General features: G+C 42.6%; 1 protein-coding gene across 2 annotated transcripts in view; it reads right to left on the bottom strand.

Moving 5' to 3' along the window:
* Nucleotides 1-17,869, bottom strand: part of Col4a4 (collagen type IV alpha 4 chain) — a 124,412-nt gene that overhangs the window by 29,813 nt on the left and 76,730 nt on the right. For both annotated transcript variants that reach the window (XR_013104625.1, XM_076914916.1), the window contains exons 27-37: nucleotides 15,744-15,851; nucleotides 14,695-14,913; nucleotides 13,747-13,908; nucleotides 12,866-13,036; nucleotides 12,212-12,355; nucleotides 10,565-10,669; nucleotides 9,547-9,728; nucleotides 8,632-8,695; nucleotides 7,445-7,519; nucleotides 3,151-3,258; nucleotides 2,518-2,625 (exon numbers count right to left, since the gene is read on the bottom strand). Coding sequence is in view for 1 of the 2 variants with exons in the window: in XM_076914916.1 (XP_076771031.1) it covers nucleotides 2,518-2,625; nucleotides 3,151-3,258; nucleotides 7,445-7,519; nucleotides 8,632-8,695; nucleotides 9,547-9,728; nucleotides 10,565-10,669; nucleotides 12,212-12,355; nucleotides 12,866-13,036; nucleotides 13,747-13,908; nucleotides 14,695-14,913; nucleotides 15,744-15,851 (1,446 nt within the window). In the remaining variant the exon portion in view is untranslated. The remainder of the gene's footprint in view (nucleotides 1-2,517; nucleotides 2,626-3,150; nucleotides 3,259-7,444; nucleotides 7,520-8,631; nucleotides 8,696-9,546; nucleotides 9,729-10,564; nucleotides 10,670-12,211; nucleotides 12,356-12,865; nucleotides 13,037-13,746; nucleotides 13,909-14,694; nucleotides 14,914-15,743; nucleotides 15,852-17,869) is intronic.

Genomic DNA, 17,869 nt, shown 5'->3' with positions numbered 1-17,869 from the left:
TACTATTTCAGTGCACATTAGGAGGTAATTAGCAATTACTTTTAAAGTGATATTATTATGGACAGAGTTCACGTCTATGAGGGTTTTTTTAATGCAATGTCATTGTGGGGCTATTTGATAATTGTTCAAAGGGAAAGAAAGAATATATTACAACCACCTGCAGGCACTCGGAAATGTTCCCTGTTGTGTGGAATTGGAAGGCTGGGAAGAGAAAGCCCTTAACAATGTCAGATGTTTTCTTTTGGATTCCTCCCAAGTCTTTCCAGACTGGAAGAATGTTGAAGTCAAAGAGGAGGAAGCCAGGAGAGCTGAGGGGTTGCCAGAGGCAGGAAATGTCCACAACCAGCAGAGAAAAATCTCAGGACAACAGTAGCATCGTGTTGTGTGAGACTTTAAATTCATCATGGGTCGCCAGGTTTTCATATTACTACAAATGTCAGCAGAGACAGAGAAAATATCAAGAGATCATTTGTTCTAATAACTCCCGTCAGGTTATTTGGTTGCCGGTAAGTGCTCCAGTGTTCTGGAAACTTCCAAAGGAAGAGTTGCCCTTCCTTCAGCATTGCTCTGAGGAGTGCACACTGCCTCATGGCTTGTTTGAAAGGCTAGGAATCTTGGAAAGCTGAGATGTGAAAAGCAGAAGGGATGAGAAACAAAAAATTTGGATTTTTCAAAATAATAAAATGTTTAATCCAGAAGTGGTTTCGAACTCTTCCAAGAAGAAGTACTTTGATTTTACTAACATTTTATATATATATATATATATATATATATATATATATATATATATATCAATGACCTGGAGCTAAAGAAGGAAAAGAGGAGGCAGAGCTAACTTGTCAGGGGGCAGGCAAGGAAAGTCTGGCCCCTCCCCTGCTGTTTGGCCCCTGACTTCATAACTACGTATTCATCAAACAAAATACTTATTGTGTATCAGCTGATATCAAGGACATTATATGGAAAGGTCTTGCTTTCAAAAAGTCCCATTCTGTTGGGATGAAAGTCCTGTGCAGGTGTTACGCTAGAGCACAGAGAAAAAGCATTTATCTAGAATAGGAGAAATAGAGCAATGGGAGGGGGAGACAGAAGAACACAGGGACATGAATATTTGTTAATAGTAAGCACTCTGGGCTGTACCTTGTTCTATCCTATCCAGACCAATAATCAGACCAGTATTGCCTCTAAAAGCCAAAAACTACAGCCAGGACAAGTGTTTCCATACCTAACAAAGAAAGTGCATATAATTTAAATGGGTACTTTCTCTGGAACACCACCTTATCTTCTTACCCCTTACCACAATCAGTACACACACAATGATGCATACAGATTCTTTAAAGTCTGCCAGTTTCCTCTGTATCCATGTCTGGTGCACTGCTCTCCTACTTCTGAACGTTTTCTTCGTCAATACACACAGTGCTGGAAACATTTTGTTGGTGTTGTTGTTGTTATTGTACATTTATTTCATGTCATGGACTAGTAAGATTAAAAGCAGTGTTTTTGACGTGATATACACACAAAGAGAGGTGCTCTGTACACTCAATAAGTGTGATGGACAGACAGTGTACCTTGGAATTCAAGAAATGGGCATTGGGGTAATTCTAAGTTTTTAATCATAGCTGGTGTCTGAAGAGTTGAATGATCATCGAGCTGTTTCTGTGAATTTGCTAGGCTGTGCCCCCTGTATGACTGGATGCCCTTATCACATTTGGATGAGAGATTCCAGGGCCTCTGGAAGGTCTCCTTTTATCTCTCCATCACTCAACAGCTCTGCTTTATCCATCAAGTAATTTACCCATAGGGTTCAAAGCTGACCTTAAAGATGTTTTGTTTTCACTTTTTTATGTCTGTCTGTCTGTCTGTCTGTCTGTCTATCTATCTATCTATCTATCTATCTAGTAACTTAATACAGACAAGCATACCTTTAATTCTGAAATTTCATTTATGAGGGCAGAGGTCCTGGAGATCACTCCCTGATGCCCTCCTTCCCAATTCTCAGGGTTCAAATGCCTGCCACTCCTAGTGCTATGGTTCAGACATGGATCATGTGTCTCAAGGGTTCATTTGTGAAAATATAATTCACACATAAGGCATTAAGCATCCAGAAGCTTAACCCGAGTGCTCCGGTGTTAGAGGCCACACCTGTCTTTCTTAGGAAACAGCTCATGAAGGCTGGAATCATATATATTTTCTTTAAAATGACACCCAGCACTTAACCCAAGAGAATCTAGGGCATAAACGGTTGATAATCAGTGGAGGCAAATGAGAGGATGAGAGACCATCATGACAGACACAAACAACATGCCCTCAGGAGAAATAGGATGGAATCACCAAGATCCTGGGCCTTCCTCAAGGGAAGGCAAGCAAAGATGGGTGTGTCTTCGAGCCCTAGAGGGAGCTGCTGATGGCACTGGCGAGAGATGGGTCTGATCAAGCAGACCCACTAGTCCAAGAAGGGGCTGCAATTTTGCCGCAGGTGTGCTGGGCCTTTGTGGAGAGCTGGGCCTTCTCCCTACTTACCTTTCACTCCGGCAGGACCTGGCCTCCCTAAATCTCCTGCATAACCTCTTGGCCCGGGGTCTCCCACTTCTCCTGGATGACCCCTGAGTCCGGGCATCCCAGGATCACCTAGGAACAAGAGAGAAATTTTCAGACAGTGACATATGAATAACATTCCCTGGTAAGGTCATCTGTGTTCTTAATGCATGAGGAACCAGGGACACAGTTGGATTACTTTTTCTTTCTAGATATTTTTAACCCTACGGAAACAAATACTTAATTTCAAAAAGATACACTCACAGGCAATCGAAGTTGCCAATCATGATTCTAATTTGCCAGTGCCCACCCTCCCCCCCCAACCCCCCTCCCACCCCCGCTGACTTGAAAGGAAAAGGATCATTTAAAACCCTGAGCTCTATGTGAGACATTGCTTTAGGGATGGGAGACAGAAAAGTGACAGGCTATCAGCGTAACTGCCTGGTGCAGGGCTGGCACTTTGCCAATGCTGCTTGAGGTAAAGTCTTAAAACCACGTGACGTTGGACTGGATTTGGAGTGAATGTGACGCAAAAGGGCTCTACACGAAGAACGGCTCTTTCTGGTATGCCAAGTCACATGAATGCTCAGAGATTTTCGAGGCTTTCTGGCAAGGTACCTGGACACCCTGGTGGTCCAAAAGAACCAGGCTGTCCAGGTCTGCCTGGTGGTCCTCGGGGCCCTTCATCTCCAGGAAAGCCTTTCTCTCCAGGGGCTCCGGTATGTCCTAAAGAAAGAAGGGCCAAAATGTAATTAGTTGTAGATTGCTTTGAAACAGTGACTGTCGAAAGGTCAACCTCAAGCCTCACTATCTGTTCTGTGGGGGTGTTTTTGTTGGCTTTTCTATTTACACGTTTGTTTTTTTTTTTTTTTTTTTTAGATCGATAAGGAAGATGTGACTGAGAAAATTTTGATGACCAAATTTTCTGTTTTTAAAACTGTTATCGTATCACAGGCAGTTTTCAAATTTGCAATGGTTTATCTTTTTTAAACTGTAGCTTTTTAGTCAATCTTATTTTAACTAGTCGCTCTAATTTCCCCCTACTGGGCAGTAGGGGGACTCAATCAAGTCCTTGTAATTCTTTTTGCTGTTATGCATTACAATATATATGCAAATCTTTTATTTATCCTGTGAGAACATCATACATGTATACATTGACCGTGTCTACCTCCCCTCCCCCTTTGTAGATTGTTAACCACGCTCTCTCCTTTTGAACTATTTCCTTAGGAAACATTTCCCAGGAGCAGTATTTCATGATCAATAGTGTGATTTGGGGTTTATCTTAAAATATGTCTTCAAATGCCAGAAGATTTTAAAGTAAAACATAACCATTGTGGGATGCCGTCTCAAAAGGCTTCACGGCATCAGCCTGAAAAATAACCCTTCTTCTGCAGCCAAAACAATATTGTGGTAGCCAAGAAAATTAATAACAATCGATAAAGGCGTCGGCTTACTCCTGACTCCAGTGCCAGCCCTGCTTTGTTGTCCTTGTAGCAAACCTCACTAAATTCTACACAAGCGCTGTACATTGTGCCTAATGGGTCTATCTCTTAAATTAAAATAATGAAACATTAAAAAAAAATTAGTCTCCAACAGTCTCTTTCTCTTGACTGAGACTTCCTAAGGAAAGGTTAGGTGCTCGCTAGGTGTTCTAGAATGGGCCATTCATCATTGGGCTCTTGACATGGGTTGCCTGTGGTTGGGAGGAAGTACTGCACCCGAAAGCACCCCTCCCCCACCCCCTCCCCCATCTCCCACCCACAGCAGCCTGAGAACAAGCCATGTTCTCACTAAAGACTTTGGGTTGGTAGCCTTGCTTTTTTTGGTAATTTGCTACTAGCCTGGAGGTTCGGGGGGGGGGGGGCGGTTGGGGTGGGGGGGAAGCACAGCTACTCAAACGGCCTTGATTGAAAAGCAGTCCTCCTCTCTCAGGGAGGAGCCTCCTCTTCAACTGAGTGTGCAGGAGGGGCCCAGGGGGGTTCTCCAAGTATCCTCTATTGGGACTACTAAAGCATCTAACTGCATGAACTGAGAAGCTAAGGAGTTAGACTCTTCAAAGATCAGACAGGTCTTGTTAGACTACCTACCTAACCTCTCTAGTGTAAGCCAATCAAATAAATCCTTATTGCAATATATTTGTTATATATTATATTATATATATATAATATAGAACCTATTGATTCTATTCCCCTAGAGAACCCTGATACACTTTGAATTATATTTATTTTATTACTAGAAATATGACCATTTTCCCATAGGTTTCTTTACATTTGTGACTTTAATTCAAATTTATAGTAAACCAATAATAGTCTACACTGAGAGATCAATGACTGAACCTTTAAACAAAATACAGAGCTTTGTATTTCCAAATCCACAGAGAGGTAGTGTTCATTACAACACTAAAGTAACCAATACCTGTGCCTGTTAAGTAATCAAATGTACTGGCTTCTTGCCCTGCTCTGTATTATCTGATTGATTCCCAAACACCTTCCTGCAAGGGACACAAGGCATCATCACTGCAGCTCCGGTTGCTGAAGCAGACGTTCAGAACGGTATTTCAAAGTTAGGGTTGTGTGGAGAGCAGAATTTCGGGAGTAATTTGCACTCAGTTTCCCTCAGAGTTGATGTGAATGGATGAAACTAAACTGAGCCGGTACACGCTTACATAATCCTGGACCACAACCTGCGAATGCTCTATACATCCTCACTGAGTTCACGCAAGTGCAGAGCATCAATTCCTAGCCAAGGAAAACAGAGCATTCAAACTCTGTGCTGAAGAATAACAGACCAGTTCTTGAAACTCTAAGCTTAAGCCATGGCAAATAAGAAACCAGAAGAATTTAAACACTGATGACCACAGGACGCTGGATCAAGCAGGGTAAGGCAAAAAAAAAAAAAGAAAAGAAAAGAAAAGAAAATATGGAAAAGCCTGATTCAGTATAAAATAACCTCAGACTTCTGGTTTCCAAATTAAAACACTAGGTAATGTAAAATGCCCACAGTTTGTGCTACTTTGAGCCTGGAAATGTTTATATCATTGGGGTTTATAACAAAAAGATCCACAAGCAGGAGTACATTTCTCACTGCTGTACTGACATCACAATAGTGAGGTCATCTGTGATGCTGGGTGTGGAGTTTTCAGTTTACAAGTGACTTTCATTTGGTGTTCTAACTAGACATTTTATTTGGGGAAACAAAAGATGGCTCCTGCCAAATGGAACTTCCAGGTGATGCATGACTATACTAGTTAGGTTTTTTTGTAGTCTTGGAAGAGGGAATTCCAATTAAGAAATAGTCTGGGGATGCATCCCATATACAGTCACCAAAAACAGACACTATTGTGGATGCCAAGAAGTGTATGCTGACAGGAGCCTGATATAGCTGTCTCCTGAGAGTTTCTGTCAGAGCCTGACAAATACAGAGGTGGATGCTGGTAGCCAATCATTGGACTGAGCACAGGGTCCCCAATGGAGGAGTTAGAGAAAGGACTGAAGGAGCTGAAGGGGTTTATAACCCCATAGGAAGAACAACAATATCAACCAACCAGACCCCTCAGAGCTCCCAGGAACTAAACCACCAACCAAGGAGTACACATGGAGGTACCCATGGCTCCAGTCGCATATGTAGCAGAGGATGGCCTTGTTGGGCATCAATGGGAGGAGAGGCCCTTGGTCCTGTGAAGGCTTGATGCCCCAGTGTAGGAGAATGCAAGGGCAAAGAGGTGGGAATGGGTGGGTGGGTGGGTGGGTAGGGGAACACCCCCATAGAAGCAGGGGAAGGAGGAATGGGATAGAGGATGGGGGGGGGATAGCATTTGAAATGTAAATAAAGAAAATATCCAATTTAAAAATAAATAAATAAAAGAGTCTTCTATCAAATTGGCCTGTGGGGATATTAGTGGAGACATTTTCTTGATTAATGATTGCCGTGGGAGAACCCAGACCACTGTACATGGTATCACCCCTGGGCAGATGGTCTATGATTGAACAAGAAAGCAAGCTGAGTAAACCATGGGAAGCAAGCCAGTAAGCAGCACTCCTCCATGGCCTCTGCTTCGGTTCCTGTCTCCAGGTGCCTGCCTGAGCTCCTGTCCTGACTGCCTTTCATGATGGACTATAGACTATAAGATGAAATAAACCCTTTCCTCCCCAAGTTGCTTTTGGTCATGGTGTTTGTCAAAGTAATAGAAAGCAAAATATGACAATGGCATTCTAAATACAAAGTCGTAATTTACCAGGAAGCTATGTCAACCCAAGCCTGGGTTTAAGTTTTACCCCTACTGACTAACTGCACGTGAGCATAGGTAGACATAATCAACTCTCTGTGGGTAGATGTCTACTTGTCCATGCAGTGTACAGCCCTGTGTGCGCATCCGTTTATATTTTCCTGATTATTATTTTCAGATATGTTCTTAGTAGAAGAATCCCTGGTTCAAAAAAGCAAGCATATTTTAAATATTGATGCGTGCTTCTTCAGGGCCCAAAGCAAAAGTGCAAATTTGAACTCTCCACGTCTGCTAGGATGCTGTTTGCTATTTGTGGGAGAAAGAGGTGTGCCACAATAACTTGTGGCCATCCAAAATGACAGATGACAAGATAATCAAAAATTTAATTGCTTGAGTATTCACTTTGTCATTATACAAACAGGGGGGTATATATTGCTGTGCCAATGCCATCGGTCACAGAGGCCATTGTAGGGATACATTGAGAGTCCCCAGTGCCCAGTCCTGGTATTGTTCTGAGTGAAGGATACTACAGCAGTGCCATCCAAAATTGTTTTGGTATATACCTTAATGGACAAATGGTAAAAAAAAAATATTGACAGACCATTCCCAGTGATAAGCATAAGAGTAATTCCTTTGTGTTTCAAATTAGGGTTTCTTTCTTAAAATAAGAAAAATCAGGAGCTATACCTTGGTATCCAGGGCTACCTGGCTCACCCTTTGGACCGGGTAGACCATACTGACCAGCAGGGTCACCTTTGTTTCCTGTGAGTGACATAATACAGAGAGCATTAGTTAAGAACATATCACTTGGTCCATACAAGTAACTTCCATGGTATTTGTCTTTATATCTAGCTTTGTGTTTTCAAAGAGACTTTTTTTAGAACTAATTTTGTTCATTAAGGAGAACCATGGATATACAGATGAAAATGGGATTTATGATTTTTTTAAAAAAGATTTATTCTATACCTATGAGTTCATTGTTTGCACGTGTGTATGTGTTCCATGTGAACACATGGTGCCTGTGGCGGTTACCAAAGCAGTTAAACTTTTGACTGTTGTATGCAATCATTTAGTATATCACAACTTTAGTTTATTTGCATGTTTCTATTCAAATGGTAGACGAAACTCCTCTTTTTTACAGATCTCGACTTGTTAAGAGTATAATTTCAGTTGTGTTTACAAGGCAATAAAGTTTTGGATACAAGATAGGCTTCGGCCTATTGGGCCAGCCTGAAGCTATTTTACAAATAAAGTTATATTGTGATGTAGCTGAGTAGTTGTGGCTGAGACTGTATGCCCCACAAAGTTAAACAAACAAACAAACAAACAAAAAAACTTATGATATGGCCCCTTTAGGAAAAAAGAAACTTTTTATCTTTGATTAAGGATAAAAATAATTCAATTATAAGTTACATCGGGCTAGAAAATTCTTATGGAAACAGTTAACATCTAGTGATTTATGCTTAATGATTCTTATAGGTAGAATCCCAATAGCTAGACATAGAAAATCCTTAGATGAGTCACTTGTTCTTATGGAACTTGGGGACACTCATGGGAAGATGCGAATCTAGCCATTTGTACCAGTTGCAACTTGAGAAGCATCTGAATTTCAGACAGCGTCTGAAACTTCCATGGAGAGGAAGTCATGATGCCTTTAGGTATGCCAGATCCCATCTGGTACCCTTTGACCTGTGTGGAAAATTAGAACTCTCTGAAGCTTCCATGCCTCACTATCTAGAAGAGTCTAAGAGTTGCTTCTGAGTTCTAACATGTGAAGCAATTTGTCTTTTACAAGATGCTACTCACAATGTTAGAATTCCCAGAACTCTGCATTTGCTAGCTGGGGACATTGGGGGTCATTTTCCAAGCCATACCTTTAGGTCCTCTTGCTCCATCATCTCCTGAGATTCCAGGGGGTCCTGGAGAGCCTGGATCACCCTGACAATTAATGGAACAAAAATAAGATCCTCACTGGGTTTTCCATGCCGTGGTGCCACAAACCCATTACAGTTTTCTCCAGCCAACTTAGTGTTTGTAATTGGCCACAGTGAAGGAAATTGTTACTGTCTTGTAAGTATGATACAAGTGTGTCTGTTTTATGAGTGGGTGAAACTCCTCCAGAGTTAGCACTATCCATCCCAGCAAGAGCATAGACTTCTTTATACACAATTACCAAAGAGTAACTGTGTCATACAACTTGAATTTACACATTGAATAAACCAGTTGGTATAAAATGAAATACTGAAAGCTATGTTGTATCATAAATTTTAAAGATCCATTTTATTCCAAAACATGGAAAGCCAACTATGTTACACATTTTCCAGAAGTTTGATACATGTCACTACATTATATTTTCTGGTTTCTCAGGGGGAATGTTACTCATGATTATAAAGGCCAAGTGTATTTTTTAAAGGAAAAAATATGTCATCTCCAAACAGATGGGAAGGCTGAGAAACCAGAATTTGGGCAGTGTTCAGGATTTTTTTTTTTTTTGTACCAATAAAGCATCAGTCATGAGGCAAGGCTTTTTGAGTTATTTAAACCTGGGGGAGGGGCTGGAATGTATGAATCACATGACTTGCTCCTCTACAGCAGGACAGCCAGTTCTAAACACTGATCAGAAATCTCAGTTATGTCATAACCTTCCAGAAGGTTCTATTCTTCCTTCCTGCCATCCCTTACTTTCAAATAACTAGTAAATGACGAGGGCATATACTGACCAATTCTGACATTTTATGGAATCCTGAGCAGAAAGAGTTTACTTCTCCCTTGCAAGAGCACCTCCTTACCTGGTCGCCTGGAAATCCCGGAAAACCAATGACTCCTCTCAGTCCAGGTGATCCTGGAGGGCCAGGGTGTCCAGGAGGCCCAGGAGGCCCATTTATCCCAGGCTGCCCTCTGTGGAGTCCAGGTGGTCCATGTCTTCCGGGATCTCCTCTTCCCCCTCGCACCCCTGGGCTTCCTTTATCACCTGTTGAGGTCAGCAGTGTTACAAACCCTTGGCCGAAATCTTAGACTGAGTAAAGATTGAATTGAATGACTTGATTCTACTTGTAAGAGATGAAGACAATGAAATTGGGATGCTGGCTTCTAGGCAAAGCCACATCTTTGTGGTTCCTGTCTTTGGCAGCCTCGTTAGGAAAGAAGCTGTCCAGGAATAGACTTGAAACCACTGGTGGAAAGAGAGAGCAGGCAAGGTCATTTGCTCCAGCATGCACACCTTACAAATCAGGAAAATTTCAACCCAGAGAAGTTAAAACACATTTGCCTACTGACTACCTAAAGAGAAGTCCAGGATATATAACCCATGCAGATTAACCTTGAACTTGAGAAAGAATGCAGATTCAGTTGTCAAAATCCTTATTCTGCCATGTTTCTGAGGACCAGCAGCATAATATCAGGACGCTGATTAGAAATATTGGGGTCCCTGGTAGCCCCAAATTTGTAGATGGAGGATCTGAATTTAGACAAGGTCTCAAACAAAATGATGTTCAAAAGAGGCTGGGCAAAATGACACAGGCAGTCCCAGATAGTCACACCAAACAGAGGGGAACCAGTTATTATGTATACCTAGTATTGGTCCTAGTTTGAAATATATAATTCTATAAATACATATGAACTCCAACTACATTTAGCATGGAAAAGCCAAAAAATTACTGAAAATGATTAGCAGAGTATGGTTATATTTAAGAAATATACATTTCCTAGTTACTTGTTGGAAGGAAAGTTGCCCAATATATCGCCTTGCTTGAATGGTCTATAAAAAGTCAAATTATGTAATAAGGTTGAAAAATATCAAACGTTTACCTCTTTCTCCGGAGAATCCACCATCTCCTGGAGGCCCAGCATCCCCAGGGTCTCCCTTTTTGGAGGTGGCTGCTTCTCCTGCATCACCAGGAGGTCCTCTGTCTCCTGTAAATATTACTTATATGAGAGAAACACAAACACACACAAACTACACATGCACTTCATCTTCTATCAAATTTCACCTCATTAATAAAACTTTATCTACCTCCACTAAGCTGTATTAGTGAATCACTCATTATTGGTATCAGGGATTGAAAATCTCTCCCTGTCACACCTTATCCATCCCTGGGACAAGGAGCAGTTGTGTACTCAGTAAAATTTCTGTTTTCAACAAAACGTCTTAGGGTCCTCAGTGAGTTAAGACATTCAGAATGTTCTAATCCACAGACTGCTGGCTTATCCCATAGAATCCGAATCATCCATCGCACATGTCCAGTGAGCCATTCCTTTCTCTCTCACCATCATTTATTCTGTTCCTTACATTAAAAGGACAAACACATATTTCAACCTGATTCTCCGCATATGGACTTCCAAAAACTAGGAGCCATATCCCATATTCCAGCTTATTTGTAAACACTATCCGAACAGAGCGGTGTGCCAAGACAGGCTCGGCAGACCAGCATGTCGACAGCTGATTGTTAACAGAGAATTCTGGGAACCAACTACTCTAGCATTAGCTGTGTGACGTCAGCAGCCATTCGTGTTTATGGCGCTGTGGTCATCTTTACAAGACTATCATCAGCATATGATATCAGTGCTAGAATTTTCCTCAGGGAGCATTATGGGAGAGCTAGTTTACAACTGCAGTGCTGGCACTGATCCAAGTTTTAATTCTCGGTGGAATAACTGTTTAATAGTGTAACATGAATTATCTGCAAATATCAGCTATCTTATATAGCAAAGAGATTTTTGAAACTTGTAATTTTCAACTCCTTAGTTCTGTGTAAACAGTTTATAATCTAACCAAACGAGGACCACACCCAATGCAAATATAGAATCAGCTGAGAAGAAAAGGTCATTTGGATGAAGTTGGAGACCATGTTCCCGGAGCACTTTAAGAGTTAAAAATACTCCTTCTAAAGGCTGTCTTTTCATTGCTAGAAATGTTACTTTCCTGTAGCAGTAGCTGAGAGACCAAAGGAAACATTTATGTTGTAAATGGTTAAGGGAAACAGGATTCAAAATGTAAAATCCCAAACATTATTGTATGAAAATTAAGAACTTGAGAAAATTATATGAAAATCACATTTCATTGCCCATAACTAAAATGCTGTTCCAACTTTTAAATTTATCTTTATTGTGTATTGTCTTGGGTGGTTTTGGGGTGTTATGGCCAACATGTATTATTGTAACAGAGGCCACATGGGCCCCCCAAAGCCTGCAACATTCTTTACAGGTCTTTACCACCAGCTGAGCAAGGTCTCTGAAGTCCCATGTCTACAAATCAGTGCAATGAGGAGCGCTTGTTCACGTCTCAACAACAGAGCAATTCATTTACCTTAGTTACATGTAGTAAGATGAAAAGGCAAGAAAAACGAGTTCCTACGACATTACAGAACTAAAGAAATCCAGAGACATATGAATAGCATTTGATTAAATACAGGGAACAAGCTCACACAGCCCCTCTGCATTGTTAAAGCCACTTGCCTTTGGCACCTCTCTCTCCCAGGTCTCCCTGCAAGCCAGGCCAGCCTTTCTCCCCAACATCTCCCTTCCTTCCAGGTTCTCCATCTGGGCCTGGCTTTCCTCTCTCTCCCGGAAAACCAGGGAAGCCAGGCATCCCCGGGAGTCCTGATAAAATAAGAACATGAAGTTTTAGGGAAGCGCTTTAAGGCTAGCGTGGTTCTTTCACGTTCCTATGGTCTTAAACAGCTGTGTTCCCACCCCCACCCTTGCCCACTCCCATTTCCCATCCTACAGACTTAACATGTAAGTGTTGATGTTTTTGGGATCCTGAACTCATCATATATTTCAACAGAACCAAGAGAAGGGATGGGAGCAGAGGTCCATCCAAAGTGAAATATGTTAGCCCTGACCTAATGGTATCATCGGTGCTGTCTGGTCTTGTGAGCTGATGTGTCCTAGTCCTGTGAACCCAAGGCTTTTGCCAATTAACTGACACAACATTCTGCCACTAGAAATGATGACACAGAGAAGAAAGGATACATCTGAAAGAGAGGGCACAGTCAGGCTAAATAGTACGTTCTATTAGTATGTCTTCCCTAACCTAGTATAAGTTTGGTCTCACAGTTGATTTTGACTTTGTAAACCTGGGAGAATGACCAGGAGAACAATACTCACCTTTTAGGCCTGGAAGACTAGGTGGGCCCTCTTCCCCAGTGGGGCCTTGAATCCCAGGAGGCCCTTGGAGACCATCAGCTCCTGGTAGGCCTGGGAGACCGGGGAGGCCCTTCATCCCAGCCGGTCCAGAGGGCCCCATGTCTCCTGGCTGGCCTTTCCAACCTGGGGCCCCTGAGACATAGCACAACTATTAAGTAGGAAAACTTAAATTTTTCTTCAGTCACAGGACAAAACACATTCTAGAGAGCTTAAACTATGTACCTGTGACACTTTAAACAAAAACAAAATAATATTTGTCAGCTAAAGTGTCAGGAGCAACTTTTCATTTGGCTAAGAATATATTTCTCTGAATGCTATAAAAAGGAAGGCAGGCCATCTGAATATTTACCCTTTGTAAGAATGAGTGAAGATTATACAGTTTGCTATTTTTTTAGAGATGAAAACCAAAAATTGTACTTATGTGAGCTCTTGAAAGAGAAGAGGAGGAAGAGGAAAAAAGAGGGAGGAAGAGGAGGAGGAGAAGAAGAGAAGAAGAGGAGGAGAGAGGGGAGGAGAAGAAATAAGGAAAGAAACAGAGGAAGAAAGAAAGAAAGAAAGAAAGAGAGAGAGAGAGAGAGAGAGAGAGAGAGAGAAAGAAAGAAAGAAAGAGAGAAAGAGAGAAAGGAAGGAAGGAAGAGGTGGAGGAAGAAGAAAATAAGGGAGGATGAAAAAGGAAGAAGAGAGGAGAAGGAAGAGGAAGAGGAGGAAGAAGAGGTTCTTTGACTCAGACTTGGTACTCATACTTCTGCAGACATCTATCTGTACATGACAGGAGGCAAGCTTCCTGACTATTAGGAGAGAACACCAGGGCACTTCATGTTTTGGCACCTGCTGGTGCTTACCTGGATCACCTGGAGTCCCAGGAAGTCCTGGTTGTCCTGGGATCCCTGGAGCACCTCTTTCACAGGAATGGCCAGGGGAGCCTGGGATCCCTGGCAACCCAGGACTTCCCTCTCTGCCTTTGGGACCTTTGAGACCTGGAGATCCAGGAGTGCCAGGCAGGCCTGAAATGATAAGATGCATTTGGCACATTCATGAGCTAACACTGTAGAGACGGCCTATCACATCCCTCACACGTGTCAATTCTAGAAATAAACCATTTGATTCTGACTCTGGGCTCCATGAACTAACAACCCTCTGAATGGATTTTCATATCTGAGGTACAGATCCAAGTGAGTGTGAGAAGCCACACCTTGATATGTGGGCTGCATGATAAGCATTCAGATGACAAAGATGTTACCTAGGCAAACAAGAGACCACAGGCTTTCCTAATCCTCTTATCCTCCACCTCTGCAGCAGAATTACACACAGTAATATAAGATGCCCCCAGTGTGTGCAGCATGAATGTGCATTTGGCGGGAGGGCTTACCAGTTATCTTTCCAGATTTCTATCGGACTGTCATGGAGCCTGCTAAGCCCCAAGCCTCACTGCTAAGCCCCAAGCCTCGCTGCTAAGCCTCTGAGTGGCTAGACCTTACACAGTCTGTACTAACTGCAGTAGCCTGACAATGTCAGTGACAGGTTGACCAGCCCTTGCTGTTGGTGGCTTTTGGAGCAAACACATAGCCTGGATAGAATGAAGTGGACTGAGCCACTGTGGCCCTATGTTTGCAAGCAAGCAGTAAAGTGCACAGGCAACATAGCAGATGCAGGTTCATCTGATGTCATCAGTGCATTTGTGAGCATGAGATGTACATGCATTCAATGCCTAAAGCACAAAGCATTCCTTTTGGATTGGGCCAAAGCTAAGCAGACATCCTATAACAAGGAGAGAGCAAAGACCTCCATACCTCCAGCCCCTGGGCATCCCGGGTAACCTTTCTGTCCTTTCATGCCTGGTGCTCCTGGAAGACCCCTCTCTCCGGGGGGTCCTGGGTCACCAAATGCAGGGTCTCCTGGGATTCCTTTCTGGCCATCCATTCCAGGAGACCCAGGTGGGCCTGGGGGTCCAATAGGGGAGGTCCCCTTTTCACCTTTGATGCCTGGATCTCCCGTTTCACCACGAAAACCTAATTAACACCAATAAAAAAAAAAAAAAAAAAAAAAACTGCTACATGTACAAATATATGTCCGGCAATACTTTGGAAACTACAGGCACTCTCAAGAGGTACTTAATAAATAACATCTCAATTACTTCAGAGACTCCATAGCTAATACTGCTCCTTGCCACACTATTAGTGACAGCAATTGCTTTTTGTTGTTGTTGCTGTTTTAATCTGTATAATTTTATATATTTGTGGAGGCAGGCAGGTGCACACCTGGAGGCTAGAGGACAACTTGTGGGTCTTTCAGGGATGGAACTGAGGTCATCAGGCTTGGTGGCAAGCAAATTTTACTCACTGGGCCATGTTGCCATCCTCCCTTTAAAAATCTATTTTTACATTTATTTATTTGTATATTTTGAGACAGCATCTCACCGTGTAATTAAAGCTGCCCTAGACCGTAGTACGTATTTCAAGATGTCCTAAAACTCAAGGTGATTCTCCTGCCTCCGCATCTGGTGTTCTGGGATTGTAGATGGGTTCCACTATGACCAGCCCTGGGACCACTGTCTTCATCTGACAGACACTGCTCTGGACTGAGTGCCTTCAACCACACAGTGGACTTGTGACAGCCAACAGCAAAGGCTTTCCCCTAGGAAAGGAGCTTTAGCTGCATACCTTCCTCTGCAAGTTGTCACAACACAGCTGAGGGTCTGTGTCCCCCAAACTCCCCAGAGAACCATTCTTCCATTATCTCCAGATCCTCTAGCCATTTTCTTAAGGGTGTCCATCTTTAAGAGTGTGCACAAGCGTTCCTGATGCAGACGCTCCCAAGGCAGAGAAAAGCCTTCACTTACCAGGTAGACCTGGAATTCCAGACATTCCCGGTCTGCCCCGATGACCTTTCTGCCCATCTGGACATCTCATACCAGGAGCCCCCGGGGGTCCTGGAAACCCCTTCAGACCTAAGTAAGAACAAATAAACTAAAGATTCAATCATGCAGAAACAAACCAGTAGGAACAACAGAAAGGGGGATTTTGAAATGTCTGTGTTAATTGTCTTTTGGAGTATGTCAAGTTTATGGAAGTAAAAATTTTCCAGGACAACTAGCCAGGGTTCCATAAGAAAAGAGGGGGGACATGCCATGGGAAACAAGCCAGGAAGCAGCACTCCTCCATGGCTTTGCATCAGCTCCTGTCTCCAGGTTCTAGTCATGCTTGAGTTCCAGTCCTGACTGCTTCCAAAGATGGACTATGATCTGGAAGTGTGAGCTGAATAAACCCTTTCGTCCCTGTCCTCCAAAAGTTTTTCAGTGTGATTTGCAGAAGCATTCTGCAGTCATTGCTCCAGGTAAGTGTGTCAGAGTGGTTTTTCTCATAATCTATACTGTGAAGAATTCCTTCTGGCAGCTTTTCAAGCATACACCACCATTCATTAAATTTTAGTGCCTTCTATGGCATGTCTGAAACACAACCCCATAGGCTTAGTTATTCTTTGGAAGACCAAGGTGGTGGACAGAGCCCACCCTGCTGAGAAAACACAAAAGGAGCCCTACAGAGCACAGGCAAAGGATCCACTAAAAGGATCAAGATTTTACCTTAAATCTTTGATGTCTTCCTAAGTTAGCTCAGCTCATACACAACTTCTGAATTGTGAGGTTAGGTGGAGGTACAACCACTTATGTACACAGCACAAGAGTTTCCTTCCTGTGAACTAACACGGCTGACGAACAACCAACCTTTCTCATTCATCCGCAGGAAGGTAACAGTAAAGCAGAAATGCATATTCAATGAACTAATCAGTATAGTCCATCCCTCTGCAGGTGTAGAATGATGTCTCCACACTCTCAGAGCTCCATTGTGGTGAGTGTAATATTCTACCCTGACTGTTGAGCTGGATCTTGGTCACATGACTAGGTTTATGTAATGGGATTTTATTTTGCAACGGGATGCATACATATATATGTATGTAGTTATAAAGAAAGAGAAACTGCTTGGGTCAGTGAAATATGAGCAGCACATTGCAATCTGAGTGGTAAGGTGATCCTGAGAGAGAGGTCCTGCCCTTTTACATTCCTGAAATCCCATGCAAAGGGCACACCTTGGCTCTGCAATAGGACAAGTGGCACTGATCTGAACCTAACCTAGGACTAGGGTCACCCTAAGACACACTGCTGTGGATCAACTGAGCCCCCACTGTTCTTCAAGGTCACAAGAGAGGAAACAAGTGTGTGTTTGCATCTCACTGAGACTCCAACACTACTTGGAAACCCCGTGAAGGATACAAATGGTTCCAGAAGACAGCAGCCCAGTCACACATGACTCTACCTATACATAGTTTGTCATGTGTGTGTCATGTTTGCAACCATGAGTATAGAGGCCAGAGACCAATGTCAAGTAACCTCCTCTCTCTTATTCCTTTTAGTTATTTATTACCTATTCATTTATTGGTTCTCTTTTTTATTAAAGATAGTTTCCTCATACAATATATTCTGACCAGTTACTCTTCCTGCAGTGTCTCCCAGATCCTTCCCACACAACTCCCAACTCTTTCTCTCTCTCAGATTCAGCTAGACTGGTTTCCTAGAGTCCCCAAGATCCTTTGTATCCACCTTCCCAGTCCTGGGATTACACGTATATATTGCATCAGTCAGCTCTTTGCACGGGTGCTGGCATCTGAGCTCAGGTTCTCTGCATGCTTTCACAGCAAGAATTTTACTGACTGAGCAATCTGCCCAGCCCTTTATATCCTCGTGTTGACCAGAAGAGCCATGTTTACTAACCATGCTAGCACTAAGTTAATTTAAATTAACTTTAAAGAAATTGCTATAGATTTGGGGTTTAATTCAGCTAAATACCAGAGATTAACTCAAATGGAATAGATGCATGAGTGTCAGAGATGTTGATACAGAGGCATTTTTTAGACTCTGTCTAGTCAGAACTTGTCCCTCTTAGAAGGGACAGTCCACAGGAGGATGACATT

Source organism: Arvicanthis niloticus, chromosome 17, assembly GCF_011762505.2.
Source record: "Arvicanthis niloticus isolate mArvNil1 chromosome 17, mArvNil1.pat.X, whole genome shotgun sequence".
Classification (NCBI taxonomy): domain Eukaryota; kingdom Metazoa; phylum Chordata; class Mammalia; order Rodentia; family Muridae; genus Arvicanthis; species Arvicanthis niloticus.
This window is presented reverse-complemented; position numbering and strand designations above follow the sequence as displayed.